Here is a 21,604-nt window from a genome sequence, read left to right as displayed (position 1 = left end):
GAAGCTGGTGCCAGAGAGAGGAGCTGGGGGACTGGGCGACTCTCCACGTTCACGGCCAAAGTGAAAGGGTGAGGGGGGAGGGACAGACAGGGCAGCAGAACGTGAGCACGCTCTGCAGGTTCACAAGGAAGGGTCTTGTTATGAGCAAGGTTTTTCTGGATGATGACCGGCTTCTAACCACCGCTGCGGCCTCTGCCATCTCTCACCACTATCATCCTTGTCCCCTGCCTCCCTGCAGTTCCCCTCACCCAGTCACTTGCTGTCGAACATCTCCACCCCACTCCTGTATCACACACACAGCCCAGGTGCTCAGCCAGTGTCTGCAGACCGGACAGAGACATGCCGGAGCGCTGCCTGGCCCAGGGGCCTCCTTGTGATGGCGCCCTCCAGCCCTTGGGGAGACCGGCTTCGGCACAGAACCCGCAGAGTGTGAACGAGCACAGAGAAGCCCGTCCCTGGGCCTCAGGACGACACCGCCCCATGCCACCTCCCAGCGTGGCTTACCCTGCACTGTCCAGCACGAGCAGCTGGCTTCAGAAGGAGGACACTGCAAAGTCATGGAAATGTCACTGATGGTATCTGAGCGCCTGTGTGGGGCTTGAGAAGGCTCATTCTTGTGGAACGACTACGGTACAAAGTCTTGGGAGCTGCCAGGCCATCGGGCCCTGCTGGTCTCTCAGCCAGGCTGAGTCAGAGCCCTCTGACGAGGTCACGTGGTCCTGCAGAGACGTGTAAAGGGGACCCGGAGCCAAGGCTGGCATTTCGCGGTTACAGGCCTTTCATGGTGATGATCCATCTGCACACACGAGGGGCTGCAATGTGACACAGGACACAACGCTGGGAGGCCTGCCTGCCCTGCTGGGGGCTGCCCAGGAGGTGGAGAGACAGCGACAGATGGGACCCACGGGCAGAGGTGGCTGGGGACGCCTTGCTGACTCCAGCCTGCACCTCAGACTATTGTTTGATCTCCTGATTTGATCTGTGGTCTCGCCCCAGGGGATGTGGATTCTGCCCCTTTGCCTCCTCCCACCCCAACAGAAGTTCAACAGGATCAGCCCTGGTCCTAAATTCAGACTTTATGAAAGCATTTCTGACCTTTCTCCACAAGGATGCCAATCAGAAACTGGTGAGAACTGGCACTTCTTTGGGACTTTATAGAAACAATATCCCATGTCTGCTCTAACGATGTCTGGAGGGCATTTGATCATATGATCTTGTTCTATGGGGCTCCCTGTGCCCACGTGACCCCAAAGTTGCTATGTGCAGAGCCTCTGGTTTCTCAGCTGATGTCAAGCGCTCGCTTATGAAAATTCATTGGACTGTCTTAAAATATAAACCAGGAGAACCACGGATGGGAGGGACTACATTTACTTTAAGTATAAAGGTTTACTATTATTAACAAGTTACCACTATTATTTACATGTTTATAAAACAGAAATAAAAATGACATACACGTTTGGTGCCAAAAGTGGCACATCTAAACTAGGATCAGTACAAAAATAAACTTTCAAGCTATGTGCTTGCAGACATCATACTAGCCAAGCAGCCCCGGGGACGATGACACCAGTGCCTGCTGGAAGGGCCCCCGCCTTCTCACAAGAACCCAAGCAAACACACAGAAGACAAACGGACAAGGTATGTTCCTGAGCTACAGAAGCTTAGAGCCTCTAAACGGTTGTGAATTTCTGCTACCGAGGATCTGGGATGGGTTTCGAGCAGATGAGCTTTCACTAGTGGCATCGGGACATGGTACCGTGCGTGGAAGGGGAGCTAAGCTGCTTGCGAAGCCAAGGAGCCGTGTGCACAGGGGTCCTCTCTGTTGACTGCCAATCCTTGCAAATCTCCCGAATGCAGACAAACAGGAACATGGGCAGAGGAAACAGAAGCTACTTGGCTTGGGAGCCCCGGTGCCCACCAAACATGCCCCGGGTGACTGGCAGAAATCCACCGCGTTTCCAGGGTCTCATCATAGATATGCGCCATGTCCACACTTGGCCAAGGACCTCACTGGTCAATAGAGGAGGGGTCCCAGCAGGGAGAGCAAGGCCAGACCAGCAAAGCCCTGCCCACCCCATGTGGTGCTTCAGTCTGCAGCAGTCCACCTTCCTCCCTGCTCCCCATGAAGCTGGGCTGGAGTTCATGCCTGATGACAGGGGCACGCTGGGCCAGGGAGGGTGCTGGGTGAGCCAAGAGCACGGGCTTTCCAATTCCTGTGCAGCAGGATGCCCGCCCAGGCCCAGACTCCTCTAGATCCCAGCGAGGAATGCAGATGCTGAGGGGAGCGGGCAGGAGGGGGCTGTGAACGGGCTGCAGCCCACTGCAGAGCTGCTGAAGGGTCCATAGGAGCCGACGCCAGCTTGTCTACCCTGGGCCAGGGGTGACAGCGTGGAGGAGGGGACACCGAGCAGCCCCTGCAGCGGCCGCCAGCTCTGCTCACTGGTCCTGGACCTTGGCCCTCTTGGCTTTTAGGGACAGGTGCTGCAAGAGAAGAGAAAACAGCATCGTTGGGGTGGGTCAAAGGAAGCAGCCTTGAGCACGATTCCCTGGAAGTGACCAAATCAAAGCTTCCACCTGGTTCACACTTTCTCAGTAAACACCCTGCCCCACAGGCAACAGTTTGGAGGGGAAAAGCCCAAGGGACCAACAAAGGCACCAGGGCTTCAGTAAGCCACACAGGCCGAGGTCGGGCTGCCTGGGGCTCTGAGGGCAGCTGTCAGTGAGACGTGGCTCACCCTCTGCCCCAGCCCTTCTGCCAGCCCTGCAGCCCAACAGCCAGGTTGCTCAGAGGCCCAGGCCAAAGATCTCCTCGAGTTTCCTAGAATTTCTTGAGAACAGTCAAGGGAAGGTATCTTTCCCTTGGGAACAAAAAGGTCGGCCAACCTAACCAGCCATCCCCAGAGGCTCAAGGTCCTGCTCTCATGACGCCTGTGCAAGAGCAGGGAAAACACACAGGAACAGGACACTTCCTGGTGACCCTTTCTTCCTGGTTTCTCTTTCAGAAATGTCACTCTTTAGCAGTGCAAGCAACCCAGGAAGTCTAACACTATAATCATGGGCATCAGATGATAGGATTGGGGGATACAAACATCCTTTACACTCAAAAGTAAAGCCAAAAGTGCTTTACTCATAAAGTACGCATCTGAAGCAGGGAGTGTGAAAAGGAGCTTTTAATAAAGGTCCTCTGTTCCCCAGCTGATGCCCCCTCGATAATTTTAATCCAATAGCCAGGCGACATCCTGAGCATGCTGCCCTCACACAGCAGGCTCTTCACTGGAAGGACGTCAATCCCCCAGCTGCAAGCAGAGCAGGGCTGCCAGCCCCAGCCCGCTCAGTGCCCAAACCCCGCCTCTTGGCGCGACTATGATGCGCTCGAGACAGCCATCCCCATCACCGAGAGAAAACCTCAGGGCCTGAAAGAGTGCAGGCGCAGAAGAAAGCGCAGCACCCCACAAGCACGACAGAATGGGGTGCTGAGGAAGCAGGACACAGGTGTAAATGAGCTGCAGGAAGTCACACTGTCTAACCACTTATGGCCGAGAAGAGAAAGAACAAAGTGCTGGTCGCTCGGTCACATCTGACTCTGCAATCCCATGGACTGTAGCCCGCCAGGCTCCTCCATCCATGGAATTCTCCAGGCAAGGATACTGGAGTGGGTAGCCACTCCCTTCTCCAGGGGATCTTCCCAACCCAGGGATCAGACCCAGGTCTCCCACATTGCAGGTGGATTCTTTATCGTCTGAGCCACCAGGGAAGCCCAAGAATACTGGAGGGGCTACCTATCCCGTCTCCAGGGGATCTTCCCAACACAGGGATCGAATCCACGTCTCCCACATTGCAGGCGGATTCTTTACTGTCTGAGCCAGCAGGGAAGCCCATGCCTGAGAAAGGACCAATACAGATTCCAGCAAAGGCCCTGGTGAAGAGGGTTCTCCCTCGATCCCAAAGATAGCTCAGAATCAGGAGAAAAAGCCTGATTGAAAGGCAGATCTCTGGACAGGTCCCCCGTCTCCCTCTCCAGCTGTGGGTCTTGCTGAATGTCTCCTAATTCTCTCCTCCACGCACTTCACCTGACATGACCCCACCCACCAATGGAAGACACCCACAGCCTTAGCTTAGGAACGGGGATGAGGTCATCATGCTTGTGGGGCCATTTTTGGTGCTCATTTCTGAAGAGAATGTTGTGTATAAACAAAGTGGACTGTGGACCATTTCAGGCCTCTTAACAGGGCAAGAGCAACATTCTAAAAAACACTGGTAATGGAAAGTCACCAACAATGCCAGGAGCAGAGCCGGGGATGACCTGTGGGCTGAGCATGGCCGTGGGGCGCTACGCTGCACTCAGCCAAGGACCCTCCGCCATGCACGGGCAGCCACTGGAGAGTGGCTGGGCTCTTGGAGAAATCAATCCATTTAGGACAAGTTAATAGCAGAAGTGCCTTTGGACTGCTTAGTTAAGGAGGGACCAAGTTTCCTGCGGTAGGAGAGGGTTAGGGCCCTTGCCTGTACAATGAGGTTGTTGAACTAGGTGATTTCTGAGCCCAGCCTCTCTAAAATTACTCTGATCACAAGCAGTCATCAGAGTGGAGCAGATGAACTGAAAAACAGGCATTTGGGGAAAAAAAAAAAAAAGACAAATTTGGCATTGTCGTTTTCTTCAAAATTCTGGGGCAGTCTGCACTTTAACTTTATGGGTTTGACCTAGAAAAACTGTCATTTTGAGGTGAGAAGGGAAAATGACTCTGCTTCTAGGTTAATTCTGTTCTCCCAGAGTCTAAATGAACCTGAGACAACTTCAGAGCCTCTCTTCTCTAACTGCCTGCCTCTCGTCATGCTAAAAAGTGGGCTTAAAACTGCACCATTCTCCTTAAGCTCGAGTTTGCATTTCTAATTGTTCTTTTGGACTTCTGAAGTCTGCTGCGTTCCACCTGAGAGGTTTGGTGGAAGAAGATTATCTTTCATTTCAGGTTTATTCTTATCAGCCCAATGCAGCAAAGAAAACACACTGCATTCTTATCAGTCCCTGCAGTTGATATCATTTTTAGCTAAAATATCTGGGTAGGGATACAGGAAGTTGAACTATACAGGTTTGAAATGTTTTTTGTTTGGTTGTTTAAGATTTAATATTGAAAGATTTAAAATGACAACTTCCCTTGACATTGCTGGAGGGGGAGGGATGAAAAGATCCTTCCCTTTATAGGATCACAACTCAATGTTTCCAGGAGTTGAGCAAGTGAGATAAACAAGGGAGGCAGGACCTGGAGAGAGTCGCCCACAATAGGCGCCATTCCTCAGCCCCTGCTGCAAACTTAGGCTCAGAAACTCAGCAAATTCAACAAGTCTTTCAAGAGAATCTTGAAATCCATATTTAATGTGGACTCTCCCAATTTTAAAAGGCACCAACCAAGCCACATTTTGGCCTGAAAACACTGCAGTCTGGCTGCAGCTTTGATGAAGTAACAGGTTTTGGCTTCCCTTTTGTGGTAAACAATGGTCAAACTGGACAAAATATCTGAAGCAATAATTTTCAGGTACTGGGTAACAGAGAACACGGGGCTGCAACCCTTGAGAAAAAGGAAACACTCGAGATGAGTGAACGTTATAGTCATTCCAGGTCTCTGCACGGCTCTCCACATTTTGTCGTGTCCAACTCTTTGAGACCCCATGGACTGTAGCCCGCCAGGTGCCTCTGCCCATGGAATTCTCCAGGCAAAACTACTGAAGTGGGTTGCCATTCCCTTCTCCAGAGGAACTTCCCGATCCAGAGATCGAACCTGGGTGTCCCGCATTTCAGGCAGATTCTTTCACCATGTGAGCCACCAGGGGAGCCCCTGTCAGAGGGAAGTGAATCCTAAATACAGAACAGTACAGCTGGGGAGAGGAAACACAGATCAGAGTTCAGAGCTGCTGAGCCTGCTGGAATTTACAGAACAGGGCATCAGAAAAGAGGAGCTCTGGAAATCAACATAGAGCTACCACCCTTAAACCTCTGGCTGAGTACTAAGCTGCACAGGTGCAGGCCAAGGTTCCACAAGGCTGGCAAAGAACAGGTACTGGGGAGTTGTGACCTGGGATGGAGGGGATTCTGGAGGTCTGCACAGTGCAGGAGACACTGGAGTTCTGAGCAGCCAGAGGGCAAAGGCCTCACTGAACGTCCTAGGCATCCAGTTGAGACATCAGAAAATCCATGTCTTGGGAGCAGGGCTACTAGACACCTGCCCGAAAGACTCAAGTCAGGTCTTAGTAGAATTAAACTGACTGCCAGTATGAACTGTCTACTAGAAAAAACTCAATATTCTTTACAGAAAAGACATCAAATTCAACTCTTCACTACAAACCACCCATAATGTCCAGCACACAACAAAAAATTACTAGACAAGAGAAGCAGGAAATGTGACCCATAATGAGGTAAAAACAGTCTAAAAACAAAGTAGATGAGAGACAACAAAGACGCTGAATTAATGCACACGCCCTCCTTAAAAGAAAAGCAGATACTACATACACAGCAATGCCCCCACCAAGTGTTTAAAATGAAATAGGTTTAAGCTTGCACACACGTTTGGCAAGGCAATCCTCATCAGAGTATTGGTACTGCTTCTTGTGAACATGGTCCAAAGTGTGACAGAATTTCTTTGGAAATAGTTTAAAAGGGTAGAGGGAGAAAGGAAGAGTTAAAGATATATCCTCCTTTTTTTATCATGTAAGCTGGAGGGATTTATTTTTAAATGCACGTGAGCATTTTAAATATCATGTGAGCAAACAGTATGGTGCTTTTACCCAGAACAATCTGAGACTATGGTAATGGCCTTTCACCTATGTACCACTGGGGGTTGGGGTTGGGGGGCAGGCGAGTTTAGGACATTACACTGAAAAATAAATGTATATTTAAAAACATGAAGAGGCAGGTAACAGGTGGTTTGGCGGTTCATTCCTACCGTTCCTTGTTGATAAAAGTGTGGAGCCAGCTCCAACAGCCAAGCAGACTCAATGGCGGTCACATCTCTCATGTAATACTTGGAGGTTTGGATAACTTCATTGTAGATAACCCTGAAACAAGAAGAAATCACGAGCTAATTTCCTATATATTATAATTAGAATCGGAACCACAACAATTAGAGATGGTCCCCCTTTCCTTTTAAAATGCATCCACCTGTTCTGTGCGCCAGGCACTACACTAGACCAATGTATTCATGTTGCTCACTTAAGCCTCATGACCTGAGTGGTGGGTACCAGTGTGTGCATTTCACAGAGGAGACTCTAAGTCCCACGTGATTTCCAGGGCATCTCAGTTGAACCTTCTGGTTCCTTAGGCTTTTGTTTACAGAACTCTGAACAGAGTCTAATGACTTCATTAGAAAATGGAGAAATAGAAGCAAAGGCTCACTGATTCTGAAAGGAGCTGGGAATTAACTGTAAAAGGACACAAGGGAACTGTCTAGAGAGATGAAAGTATTCTATATCTTACTAGGAATATGGGTTACATGCACGCAGTTGTAATGACTGCTAACAGTTTTCTTTAGGAGCTAATGAGAAGATTGATTGTGGTGATGGATATATAACCCCGTGAATATATTTAAAGTCACAGGATTGTACACGTTAAGTGGATAAATTGTATGTATGTGAATTACATAATATCTCCATAAAGCTGTCAATACACACACACACACACACACACAAGAGGGGGCAGCTTGCCTGAGGCTGAGGTAACAGACACCAAAAAGTCAAGCCAAGAAGGTAATTTAAATCTCCAGAGTTTAAGACTGCATATATTAATATAGATATCAGTTTCCAGGGACTTCCCTGACAGTCCTGTGGTTCAAGGCTCTGCACTTTCATTGCAGGGGCATGGGTTCATTTCCTGGTCGGGGAACTAAGATCACGCATGCCACACCCTGCAGCTGTATCAGATTCCACAGCAAGCATTAGTATCTCCTCCCTGAAGCCAGCCCTTATACCCTGGCCCATGGAAGTGTGACCCTCAGCCACCTATCAAATACATTCCTCTAGGGAAGCCTTTCTCCCCAGGTATTGGAGTCCATCTGTTCTCTGTCGGGCTGTGGAATGGGACCTGGATTCCTCTCTCTGCACAGCTGTACCAAGAGTGAGGACAGAGCGCCCAGTCTGTGGGTGAACACGAATGTCTGCTGAGGGGATCAGCAGGCAGAGGAATAAGACCACTGGCTTAAAGGGATCCTTGACAGAGTAGAAATTCTTTGTAGAACAGAGTCAACAAACGTGTACTGGGCACCTGGACTCTAGGCTTTGGGGACCCAGAGATGAACCAGAAAGAGGCCTTGCCTTCAATGCGCTGACACAGCAGAGGGGCAGGAGGGGGCTTACCAGCGGGGCGGCTTCTCTGCATAGAGGACCGATGCTGGGTGGATGTGCAATTCATGATCATCACGGATGGTCCTTGGGAAGCAGAGCAATTTTGTCTCAAGTACATTTTAAACACTTTCAGCAAGACCTTCCCACAGATGCATTTAAACTCATCAAAAAGGCAGGCTGTACTTCACATAAACAAAACTATCCTCTCCACTCCATCTTCTCTCGACCCCCACTGTCACTCCAGAAATCAAGGATAAATCATGCTAAAAAAGGGAGACGGAAAGCAACACATGGACATCCAAAAAAAAAAAAAAACAAACCCTGAGAAATATATTTTTCTGCTTATGTTTATGTTTATCTTCTAGAGGTTCTCTTTCAAAAATTTCCTTGAGGACAGAAATCATATATACAATTACTTCTATAAACTTTTCTATTAACAAGGTTAAACAGTAAAGAGTATGGAAGAGATAAATCGGGGGGAAAGAAAGCTCAATATTGGACTATCCACTTCTCTTGAGACAATATTTCAAATGCCAACTCAGATTTGATTCAATTTAATTCAAAAAAATATTTACGGCACACACAACTATTGGTGAGATCAGCTCATGAGAGAAGATTAACAGATCAGAATACTGCTGCTCAAACCATAATTACAGAGCATTTCTGCAGGGGCCAGAAATGTGTCAGGAAAGTGCTTCAAGGCCATGACCCAGCACACCTCCAGCGCTGGAATAAAGCCACTGCCCGGGGTGCCAGCTGTCTTACCAGGAGACCAACATTGAACTTTGTCCCAAAGGGACTGACCACCATGAAGCCTGTTGTGTGGCCTGTATTTCTATTGAAGATACTGGTGAAAGACTTTTGTGAATGCTAGTGGGAACTGCTAATTAATACTCTTGAAGAGAGCGGGGTAATCAGAATGACAACGAAATGACGGTTCTCACTGGAGAAGATCACAGCCTGTCCAGGGCTACCTCGGACAGAATGGCTCGGTGCTGGGAGCTGGGAAGGGAGTACGTACGATGGGTAACAGAACCGTGACACTGATAGGCCGGAACACCTGGCCTGGGGTGACAAACATAACATACTAGAAACAAATGTAAAGTGCTATCCTGAGGCCCAGTCAGCAACCAAATACTAGATGAAGGAGACCTGGCTGCCAAAAAAAACAAATAAGCTCAATGCAATTCTGGGCTCATTAACAAAGCCCAGTGGGAGGAGTTTGGGGGAGAATGGGAACCTGCTTATGTATGCCTGAGTCCCCTAAGGTGTTCATCTGAAATTAACAAAACCTTGTTAATTGGTTATACCCCAATAGAAAATAAAAACCTAAAAAAAACACAAAAAAACAGAGCCCAGTGTCTAGAATGGGACACCCCGGTGACTTCAGGATCCCAGGACTATAATATGTTCTGAGGGGAAAAAGCTAACAATAGTCTAGGGAGGAAACCCAAAGACTAGTTAGGGAGAGAGCCTTTTGAGTACTCCCTTATTAAAGAAGGGACTTCCCTTGTGGCTCAGCTGGTAAAGAATCTGCCTGCAATGCGGGAGACCTAGGTTTAATCCCTGGATTGGGAAGATCCTCTGGAGAAGGGAAAGGCCCCCACTCTAGTACTCTGGCCTGGAGAATTCCATGGACTGTGTAGTCTATGAGGTCGCAAATAGCTGGACACGACTGAGCAACTTTCACTTTCACTTATTAAAGAAGAGCACCTTCTGATCACTGCTCTAAAAAACTGGCTAAAGTGAAGTTACAAGACTAAAACCAGCTCAGAAATAGAAAGACAGACTAAAGTAACAATTCAACAAACTGGAAGTGGAGTTTGGAGAAAAGAGGGCTAACCTAGGTGTTAGCTTTCACCAAATTTGAATATATTAGAGGTTATCGGAGGTCATCAGTGTATCTTCTAAACCTGGAAAATGAAACTGGAAGAGACAGGCTGTAGTTTTCAGCAGAGGGAGGGGCCGGCTAGCACATGAAGAACACTCACCAACATTCCAGTGTGGCTACAATGTACCTGGGGAGCTTCAGTTGTGCAGACCTCTAAAAACATCACGAAGCACCCAACAGCAAAACTAACTTCTTTAGGAGAGAGCGCCTGTAATGGTTCCCTCAGGTCCTATTACTCTCTGATTACAACAGATATGTTACCAGCCTGCAGACTTGTAACAGGCTTCCTTGATAGCTCAGTTGGTAAAGAATCCACCTGCAATGCAGGAGACCCTGGTTTGATTCCTGGGTCGGGAAGATCTGCTGGAGAAGCGATAGGCTACGCACTCCAGTATTCTTGGGCTTCCCTGGTGGCTCAGCTGGTAAAAAATCCGCACATAATGCGGGAGACCTAGGTTCCATCCCTGGGTTGCCAAGGTCCCCTGGAGAAGGGAAAGGCTACCCACTCCAGTATTCTGGCCTGGAGAATTCCATGGACTGTATAGTTCATGGGGTCGCAAAGAGTCGGCCATGACTGAGCGACTTTCACTATCAGAATTGTAACTATCCTCCTCCTACAATACGTGGATGAGCTGAACATTCGAGAATCACTTCCACAAAGTTAAGACATTTTGCTTAAATCTGTACAGTTAACCTCAATGCATCTTTAGAAAGAGGCAAGGTGCAAATAAAGAAAAATGATTTAATTTCTCTGCTTTCTCTGTATGTCGGCTTGCTGTTGGGTTTGGTTTATTTTTAAGATTTTAATGACTTAAGTGACTTCACAAATGACTTCACAAAGTATCATGTTACCTATAAGCTCCAGTAGAATGAAACCTGGCAGCATTTGCAAAGAATCCGGAAACGATGCACCTCAGAACTGGATCTGGATCACCTACACAAACAGAGGGATGGATGAGATGAGACCTCACCTGCCCTAGGCTCCGTGCTGTAAGGCCCACCCTAGGCTGCCTTTAGCCGCCTTGAAACCAACTCCTGAAAGGGTTCAGCCCCACGATTCCCAGTGCCAGATGCCTGCCCTGGCACCGTCTATAGAGGTCCCCACCCTCCACAACGGCTGCTGATGGAAACATGTCAGACCGTTCCCTTAACCTGGGACCCCCCTGCCACCCGCAATCCCCACACCCCCAGCCACAGAGGACCAGACCAAGGCTGGGCACCAGAACCTACAGAGCCCTCCACAGGCTGGCCAGTGACCCTGGAGCTCCTCTTCAGGAGAGCATTTTGCAGGAATGATGTTCCTTCCCTAAGACACAACCTGGGACGTTAACACTACAACATTATTTCTGTGACTACAGTTAGTTTGTAATTCTTCAAAATTTTCAAACATCTCAGTTTAACTGGCGTCTGTGTTGCTGTAGTAAACATCTTCCAAGGATAAAGCCTGCTCATTTTAGATGATTTCTACATGATATATCCAAATTATTCTGCAAAAACGACAATGCCATCCATATGGCTTATGACACACGATATTTCATCAATTCTAAGATTTACTCTTTTTTACACTTTAACTCACTGAAATCAGGATAGTGAGTGAAGCTGCTCAGTCATGTCCGACTCTTTGCGACCCTGTGGACTGCAGCCCACCAGGCTCCTCTTTCCATGGGATTCTCCAGGCAAGAATACTGGAGTGGGTTGCTATTTCCTTCTCCAGGGGATCTTCCCGACCCAGGGATCGAACCCAGGTCTCCTGCATTCCAGGCAGACGCTTTAACCTCTGAGCCACCAGGGAAGCCCCCAAAAAATCAGGATAGCATTTTATAATTGTAATTGGCAACATTTTTTCTTTCTTAATGACACATAAAATAATGGTAGGTCTTAATCATGTCTTAGATCCAATAAAACATAGTATGTTGGTAAATAAGTTACCAAAAAGTGGTATAATTTACAAAGCTATCAATAGTGCATGACAATGTCAGTTTTACTGCATTCTTACCAGCAATGTTCTGGCACAAAAGTACCCCTTCTTTAACTGTACACTTCTTTGATTATTATTACTGTATTTCTTCTTTTGTGAATTTTCCATTCCATTCTTTTGCCCATTTATCAACTTAGAAATTAGGTTATTTTTTTTCTTAATATGTTAAATAAATTCATTCTATAATAAAGCTTTTAATTTTCTATCCCTTATATCTGCTAAAAATATTTTTTCACTGTTTTCTTTAATATCTAGTTTTTTTTAATTGGAGGATAATTACTTTACAATGCTGTGTTGGTTTCTGCTGTCAATGTCAGTCACCCACAAGTATACATATATTTCCTCCCTTTTGAAGAGAACTTTTTAATTCGCATGTAGTTTATTGCATTTCCATAATTTTCTCTATTGTTCTTCAGCACAGAACTGAAAAAAAATCTCAAATCTACATTTCCAAACACAATCTGATCCTAGACTCAGTCAGCTCCTTCTCTCCACTTGCCCAAAAGAAGCATGCATGTAGAATGTGCGTTGTTACCAACAGGAGATCATTTCCAAGGGGTAAAAACTGCCCTCCTTAAGGGGTATGATAGTGGGAAATCTTAAATATTACAAGGATTATGGCCCTCCAGAGCTCAACCCTACCTTACAAAATCTTATCCCTTAGTACTGAATTTCTCTTGGTAAAAAGAATTCAAATTCAATGTAACTCTTCTCCTGGGCGAGGGGTTTGATAGGGACAGAGTGAAGGGACAAAGCAGGTGATAAACAGTTAATCCCACTAGGGAATTGTAAGTGGTGAAAAAATATAGGAGATTTAAGTTAATGATCATTCAAGAAAGCAGGTTTGATTAACCACAAACTCCAGCAGGCTCGCTTCAAAACAAAACCATGCAAGGAAGCGGGAAACATGCTTGAAAGCGCCGAAACAATGGCGGCGTGAGACCCCACCCCCTCAGTGGGCTCAGGAAGCTGATGATTTCTAGGGCACGCCGCTCTGCCCACGCTAAAAACAGAAACATGAGGAAAAGTGGCGTCTGACCACATCTTAGTCTATGTTACCACGTTTTTGCTCATTTTCACTGCACCATGACAGTCCCAGTTTGACCATGTAGGGACACGAAAGCTCCCTGGCCTGATGTGGAGGAGGAGCTGAAAATGGAAGCTTGATGTCCACTCAAGAATGAGGAAGAAGGTGGTCTTTTTCCCCTCTCCCGATTTCCCTTCAATTATACAGCTGCAGCCCACTAAGTTCTCCGTGTGGCACCTTCTTGCCCGCCCGCCTGTAAGCCTCACAAGCATCCTGTTCTAATCAGTTGCTTCTTATCTGTCACTTTGTGTTTTCCTAAATTCTTTCTTCACTGAGGCCTAAAGAATTGGAGCTCTTCCTTTGGAGCCTCCAAGACACATTTCTGCTGTTTCAAGTTGACAGTGAAAAACAGGTTAAGAAACAAAGATGCAGATGTGTGGCTGCGCTCCATCTCCTGGGAGACAGGCGCTCGATCAGCTTCTCCCCCATTAGCTGCCTCTGTGAGCTTCCTGCCTGCACTGATGATACTTTACCCAGTCACCCGGGCTTAGTGCTTCCCTCTCTTAGAAGTGTGGTCATCCGTCAGCACCCTCTGAGCATCTGATAAGCTCCTTTCTGCCAGCACTTGTCTCCATAGTCCTCCTTGCCTAGTGAGCCCTTTGCCACTGGTTTCTAATCCAACCAGTCTGCTCAACTGGACTTCCACCACCACTCAACGCCTGCTGTGAGCCCTCTCTGTGCCCCCCGACCCCAGGATTCCATCTTCCCTGCATTCCTACTTCAATCCCCATCACTGTACACCATGAGCACTCAAACATCTATTCCTGTAGTTTCTAAGACAACTGACAATCTCATTTGCAGTACTTTGTGTCTCTGTAGGAATCTCTCTTGTCACTGCACTGTTTCAACAGTAAGAACCGCATCTTTGTCATCATGTAATTAGTTGCCCTTAGTACAAAAGCAACATAAGGCTCTGGAATGAAACTGCCTGAGCTCTGAGGCCACTGTACACTCACTGTGCGACCTTCGTGTGGCACGTCACTCCCTGCCTCTCAGCCCACTTTTCTCATCTGAAGAGTGGGGATCACAGCAGCGCGTGTTTCACTGGAGCTCTGTGAGCACTAAATGAACTCGTGTATGAAGACACAGCCCTGCTGGGCCTGTAACGGGTGCTGCAGCTAGGCTAGCAAGAGCTAGTGGTGCCAAGAGTGTTGCCAAGGGCCTGGCACACAGGAAGTGTTCAAAAGACAACTGCTGACTGGCTAAGCAGACACACCACCCCACTGAAAGCATGCGTTCGTGCCACACAGGCTCATCTTTGCTAGTTACCAGCTGTTGTCCCAAACTTAAATTAACTTCTCGCTGGGACCTTACAACTTCTCTGTAAAATAAGGATAACATCACCTACACCTTGGAGTAGCAGAGTAAGTGAGAGAGTATTAAGTAAAACCCCCGTGGTATAACCAAGTGTGTCCTCAACTAACATGAGTCACTGTCACTGCCAGAGGCCAGAAACTGTGTCTTACACAGCACTTCCGTCTCACCCAGCGACTGTCTAGGCTAAACACACAGTACGTGCTTTAGTAACACCTGTAGCTGAAAATAAAAGGCAGTTTATACGAAATGGCCGTAAATGTTATCCACGTAAGTCATTTTTCTTGCAAAGCCTACATGGGAAAATTAACCACATGATGTACAATGAGGTGAAGAATGTTAATGGTTCGGAAGTGTTGTCAGGGCTTGTTAAAATTTTTTTTTAAATAAGAATAGCCCTTGCAAATAAAAACCAATCTCCTTGCGGTAGAGGAAATATGCTCACTTCACATGCAGCTTTTCACCAACACAGGCAATTCAAAATGTGAGCCCAGTGTGGGTCCAGAGTATATTGTGTCGCCTCACACTGCCCGGCCTGAGAACGCCAAGAATGCAACTCCACAGGGCACAGAGAGGAGCGTCATGAGCAGTGGCAGTTTATTCTTACCTTCACTAGATTTCTTGGGCACTTGAAACTTGACGAGAAGCTTTTTCAACTGCTCCCTCACTGTCGCAGCTCTGACAAGACCCTTGTAGTTTAGGAAATGCTCCTGACACCACTGGGAGTTCTTGTTGTGCTGCAGGACAACGCACACAGAGGGAGGGTGAGACAGGACAATTCTCGACTGAGGCTGTGTGGTGGACGTCACTCAACTCTTTGCCCCCTTTAGCTTACGTAATGGGACAAGATCTTCAAGTCATTGCGGGCCCTTTGGGGCCCATCTCCCTAAACAGGCGCTGATCACCCTGCTCACCATCTGACTGCTGTCCGATCTCACTCTCTTGTGCTAAAGGGCAAGTGAGGACTTAACAATAAGCAGAGTCTTAAGCATCTCCATGAGAGTGGCAAACTACCAGACAGAACCCCTTCCCTGCGGCTCTTTGTAAATCAACCTTCCCTCTCTGGCAGCTCAAGGTTATCACTTTACTTGACAACAGGCAAGTACAAGAAGGTCTGGTACTGATGCATAAGCCCAATACTTTGGCCACCTGACACAAAGAGCCAATTCACTGGAAAAGACCCGGATACTGTGAAAGACCAAGGGCAAAAGAAGAAAGGGGTGGCAGAGGATGAGATGGTTACACAGCATCACCAACTCAATGGACATGAATTTGAGCAAACTGCACTGCAGGAGATGGTGAAGGACAGGGAAGCCTGCGTGCTGCAGTTCACAGGGTCTCAAAAAGCTGGACACGAATGAGCAACTGAACAACAACAACAGACTGCCTCCCACGGACGGGAGCGTGGAGGGGCCTTTGTAGTGGCAGCTGTGCTTACTTTGATAAATGCTTCATACACATTGAGCATGGTAAGATGGTCACCCTCCTCCACGGCAAATTTTCGGTGCACTCGAATCTGGAAAGAATAAGGCAATGTTTAGAAGCTGACTCCTGTGAGCCTCTTGTCCTGGAGGTAACATTACATGATGAATAGCTCAGAATAATTCATTTACAACACTGTCTTAATTTCAAGTGTACATCAATATTGTAACTTTTCCTTCACAGTCTTTCCAGCATTCACCCATCTACTCATCACGAATGCCTGGGCTGGGAGGGCCCTGTCAGCAGCCTGGCTGTGCCAGGCCTGCTGTGCCCAGGCAGGAACTCCTGGCATCCCTAATGAGCCCACCAAGGTTGCCCCCAGAGGAGCCTTGAAAACAACCTTCCTTACTTTTGAATAGTCAGTAGGACCATGGTTAAGATTTGGACTGTGAAAGGCAACTCCACCAATTCTGGCCGAGCAACCGTTAAGTTACTGAGCTTTTCTGTGCCTCGATCTCCAAAATTGGTGACAGTAATACCTCCCTCCCAAGTTCACACTGAAGATAAAATGACATGATGCAGGAAAAATTTTGGCACAATGTCAGGCGCACAGTAAAATAAACACTCCAAACTGAAGCTGCTCTGTCACCAGCAGTCCCTGGGCAATTTTAACAAAGGAAAGCCCAAAGTGAGCAAGACTCGTATGAACAGCTTGGGGAAAAAGTCAGACTTACAGCCTGAGACTTCTGGTTTGAGGGGACCACAAAGACATTCTGGATCTGCATCATGGCGGCAATGCTTAGAATTTCCTGAGAACAGCCAAAATTCCCTATAAAACAAAACACATGTTTGATTTCAAATATATCATGTGTCACGAGAAGAAAAAGAAGTTCTCTGAAGTCTGCCTTGCAGCACACTATAAACCAAGATCATCTATTTCTACATAGCTTCATTTTAAAATCTTACAACATATAAACACTTCACCCTGCCAAATGGGATGCTCTGTATACACGGTCCAGATGAAAGGAGGCCTGGAAGGACTCCATTCTGCAGTGGTCACACCAAGGGACTCTGCCGTGAGACTCAACTAGGGTAGACTCTGCCATGAGACTCAACTCAGCTCCACACCTTTTCCCTCCTCTCTAGGTGGACACCTAGAATCCTGGCAGAAAGCCTGAGAGGGAGAGGGGGCGGGGAACATGTGGGCTGTGTCCCTCTGCTCTGGGATCTTATTATGAGGTGGCCTCCCTCTCAACAGGGCTCACTTCACTAGGCAAGGCTGAGGCATACCTAGACTAGGGAAGCATGTGGTGGGCCGCAGCTGCTGACACCTGGGCAGAGTCTGTAGCAACCAGCCCTCCAGGGCATCAGATGGAGTGAACTGCTCTGCACACTCCCCCACAGCTTCCAGCCTCACAAATGATCTTTCCTGCTTCTCAGTGCAAGCCTGGTAGCTCCAAGACACAACTATAGCTAACTTTCACCATGCTTAATCTGAAACACAGCTTTGTTGACTGCCAGTGAATATAAAGTTAGACCAAAGCAAGACAGAACTAGTATTTCCCTTCTCTGGGCTGTTGGGGGTGGCAAGTGCAGTCTCTCTAGTCTCCAGAGGATTTTGACTTCTAAATATGAGAGGATCTTGAGGCTCTACACTTTGATCCCTTAACTCATATCCTCATAAAAATCTGAAAGCATCAGAGAAGTTGGGACTCTTGCCCATTGGTAGTGCAAATACAAAGTGGTGTAGCTGCAAATACAAAGTGGAAGACACTATGGTGATTCCTCAAAAAACTAAATGCAGAATCGCTGAGCAAACGATTCCACCCTAAGGTATTAGACCTCAAAGAAGTGAAAGCAGGGACGCAAACACACACTTGTACACCTGTGTTCAGAGCAGCATTATTCACAATAGCCAAAGGGAGGCAGCTCCCTAGAATCCACCAACAGGTGAATGGTCTATCTGTACAATGGAATATTACTCAGCCTTAAAAAAAATCCTGACACATGATACAATAGGAACCCTGAAGACATTGAACCAACTGAAAAAAATCAGTCACAAAAAGACAAATATTGTTATGACTCCACTTATATGAGGTTTCTAGAATAGTCAAATTCATAGAGACAGGAAGTAGAACAGTGGTTGTCAGGGGTTGGGGGAGGGGAGAATGGTAGTTAAGTGTTTTAATGGTTAGAGTTCCGGTTTGACAAAAATGAAGACATTCTGGAGATGGATGGTGGTAGTGGTTGGACAACAATGTGAAAGTACTTAATGCTGCAGAACTGTCCATTTTAACATTATTAATTGTATTTAAAATGAGTAAAATGGTTAAGTTTTATGTTGTGTATTTTTCACCACAAATTTGTACAAAAACTCAGGTGTCAGACCCACAGGAAACAAACAAAAGTGTTTCCTGAATTAATGATGATGGACCTTGTTAACAACAAGGTTAACAACATGCCCCAAAGCAGACATCTTTAGATTAAAACTTCTTCACTGCTTAAAAAAAATGCTGACACATGCTACATTGTGCCCTCTCCCCCAAGGTACACAGAATTTGAGAAACAACTTTCCCGACAATATAAAATCAATGAGAACTGCTGGTCTCCACCTACCTGATTCAAGCAGCATTTTTGCAAACATGGGATTCAAAGGAAACTCTGCTATTCTCATGCCAAGCGGTTCAGTTAGGCGACAGTCTTTGTCCAGACCTGCCATAAGAACAACAAAAGGCAGAAGGCATGTACCAGTGTTGGAAGATGTACAGTTGTTGGGAGAATAAAAGATAATACATGCTAGCAAAGGTGTATCCAGGAGATGAATCATACACTGCCAGCTTCAATCTGATTGCTGTTACAGTAGAAAAAGAAAAGATTTCCTCAGAGCTCTTGAATACTCAATTTTGAAAAATTAATTCTAATGGCCTCTATGGGCTTCCCTGGTGGCTCAGTGGTAAAGAATCCACCGTCAATGCAGGAGATGCAGGTTCGATCCCTGGGTCGGGAAGATCCCTTGGAGGGAGGACGAAATGGCAACCCACTCCAGTATTCTTGCCTGGGAAATCCCATGGACAGAGGAGCCTGGTGGGCTACAGTCAGTGGGATCACAAACAGTTGGGACATATCTTAGGGACTAAACAACAATAGCCTCTATGCAAAGACCTAAGTATAAGGAAATGGCCCCAGAGCCGCCTCCAGCTCCCATCCTCTTCTGGTTCTACTTCTCCCCAGAAACTGCCCTCTCCAAGGGCCCAACCCACAACCAGATAGTGCCAAACACAGACGGCACTTTCCTTAGGGCCCCCAGCAGCCTTTGAGCCTGCTAACTACAGATCCTTGGAAATACTCTTCCCCAGCTTCCATGACCCACATTGTCTGGCTTCTCTACCACCTCTCCTGCTATTCTCTCTGCATCACCTCTGGACTACTGCACTCACTTCCCATGCTAGTAAGGTAATGCTCAAAATCCTCCAAGCTAGGTTCCAGCAGTATGTGAATCACGAACTTTCAGATGTACAAGCTGGGTTTAGAAAAGGCAGAGGAAGCAGAGATCAAATTGCTAACATTCACTGGGGCACAGAGAAAGCAAGGGAATTCCAGAAATAACATTCATTTCTGCTTCACTGACCACGCAAAAGCCTGTGACTGTGTGGATCACAAAAAACTATGGAAAATTCCATTTTTTCCCCATCACTTATGGCAAACAGATGTGGGAAAAACAGAAACAGTAACAGATTTACTTTCCTGGGTTCCAAAATCACTGTGGACCGTGACTGCAACCATGAAATTAAAAGGCGCTTGCCCCCTGAAAGAAAAGCTATGACAAACCTAGACAGCGTATTACAAAGTAGACATCACTTTGATGGCAAAGGTCTGTATAGTCAAGGCTGTGGTTTTTCCAGTAGTCCTGTATGGATGTGAGAGTTGGACCATAAAGAAGGCTGAGCACCAAAGAACTGATGCTTTCAAACTGTGGTGCTGGTGAAGACTCTTGAGTCCCTTGGACAATAAGAAGATCAAATCAGTCAATCCTAAAGGAAATCAAACCTGAATATTCATCAGAAGGACTGATGCTGAAACTGAAGCTCCAAAATTTGACCACATGATGCAAAGAGTCAACTCTTAGGAAAGACCCTGATGCTGGGAAAGATTGAAGGCAGGAACAGAAGGGGCTGACAAAGGATAAGATGGTTAGATAGCATCACTGACTCAATGGACATGAATTTCAGCAAACTCCAGGAGACAGTGAAGGACAGAGGAGTTTGGTGTGCCATAGTCCATGGGGCCGCAAAGAATCTGACCTGACTCCTGACTTAGTGACTGAACAACATCATCATTTGGGGCTAACTTGAATTGCACATTTTAAATGGGTGAATTACACTGTGTATGAATTATACCTCAATAAAGATCTTGAGAACTAAAAAAAAAATTTAAGGAACAAAACGTCCACTGAAATTTAATACCAAACTGGATATTATTTTCATTGGAGGCAATCTTCACAGAAAAGACACTTCCAAAAGAGGTGACTTTAGGCCACAATCTTCTCTATTTTAAGATAAATACCACATTTTCAAACAACAAGAGAATAGGAGTTCCTCTATAACATGGTGTCTCCTTGTCCCAACAATATCATAGGCTGGTATTCTACCCAATGCTCCATGGGAACTCCAGGGGCGGAAGGAAGGGGGTTTAGGGAGAGAACACTGAGCCAGTTTCAGAAAGGGGTCAGGGACAGAGAATAAGGCCCAGCGGGATGACAGCTGAAATACTGGTAAAAGAACTTTCCAGGTGTCTCTTAGGAAGTATAGCTGTAGCAACGGTTATTAAAAGCTTTTGATGTATCGACATGCTTCATAAATTCATTGTCATGACTGGATTTCATGATCCAAGCATAACATGAAAGTAAAGTGTTAGGTGCTCAGTTGTGTCTCTTCGCAACCCCATGGACTGCAGCCTGCCAGTCTCCTCTGTCCACGGGATTTTCCAGGCAAGAATACTGGAGTGAGTTGCCACGCCCTCCTCCAGGGGATCTTCCTGACCGAGAGATCAATCATGGTCCCACCTTATTTCAGTAAGCTTGCATGTCACCGAAAGGATCATATATATGGGAAGACCCAAGTCCATCCTTGAAGATACCAAGAGCCCTAGAGTGAATACAGCCTAACATCGCATATTAATAAATACGTAAGAAACACAGAGTAAGAGACAGACGTACCTCCCAGAGCATAGAGTAACTCCAGTGCTTGGACCATCGACTGCGCTGGAGGTGGCTGTAGGAAACATAAACCGCCCCCAAGTTAATTTCATCAGGTACCAGCCATAACAAGGCGACTGTTTCCTGCTCAAACCCACTCTTCACTTAACATGCCCCAGACTTCCCAGCCTCCACACTTCCACCCTGGAGATGTCCTTCCTCTCCCTCTAGGCACCCTTCTACTCCTTGGTCTTCAATCTCAGCTTGATTAAACATTTCCTTTGAAGCTTTCCCTCATGCATCACTCCCATCAGAAGAGATGGGTCCTTACCTTCAACTACCTTCTTGCTTTCCTTAAACTCTCATCAAACATTTCTAATTTTTACCTCGTGT

At 46.7% G+C, this 21,604-nt stretch overlaps 1 protein-coding gene across 1 annotated transcript in view; it reads right to left on the bottom strand.

Annotated features, from left to right (window-relative positions):
* Nucleotides 1,353-21,604, bottom strand: part of DHX35 (DEAH-box helicase 35) — a 68,378-nt gene continuing 48,126 nt past the window's right edge. Inside the window, exons 14-22 of the mRNA XM_018057865.1 lie at nucleotides 21,233-21,287; nucleotides 18,634-18,729; nucleotides 16,752-16,846; nucleotides 16,034-16,111; nucleotides 15,203-15,332; nucleotides 11,069-11,150; nucleotides 8,338-8,409; nucleotides 6,933-7,044; nucleotides 1,353-2,478 (exon numbers count right to left, since the gene is read on the bottom strand). Of these exons, the coding sequence (XP_017913354.1) occupies nucleotides 2,434-2,478; nucleotides 6,933-7,044; nucleotides 8,338-8,409; nucleotides 11,069-11,150; nucleotides 15,203-15,332; nucleotides 16,034-16,111; nucleotides 16,752-16,846; nucleotides 18,634-18,729; nucleotides 21,233-21,287 (765 nt within the window). The 3' untranslated portion in view covers nucleotides 1,353-2,433. The remainder of the gene's footprint in view (nucleotides 2,479-6,932; nucleotides 7,045-8,337; nucleotides 8,410-11,068; nucleotides 11,151-15,202; nucleotides 15,333-16,033; nucleotides 16,112-16,751; nucleotides 16,847-18,633; nucleotides 18,730-21,232; nucleotides 21,288-21,604) is intronic.

The sequence above is a fragment of the Capra hircus genome, chromosome 13, assembly GCF_001704415.2.
Source record: "Capra hircus breed San Clemente chromosome 13, ASM170441v1, whole genome shotgun sequence".
NCBI classification, from domain to species: domain Eukaryota; kingdom Metazoa; phylum Chordata; class Mammalia; order Artiodactyla; family Bovidae; genus Capra; species Capra hircus.
The sequence above is the reverse complement of the archived record's forward strand: the minus strand, read 5'-3'. Positions and strand labels throughout refer to the sequence as shown.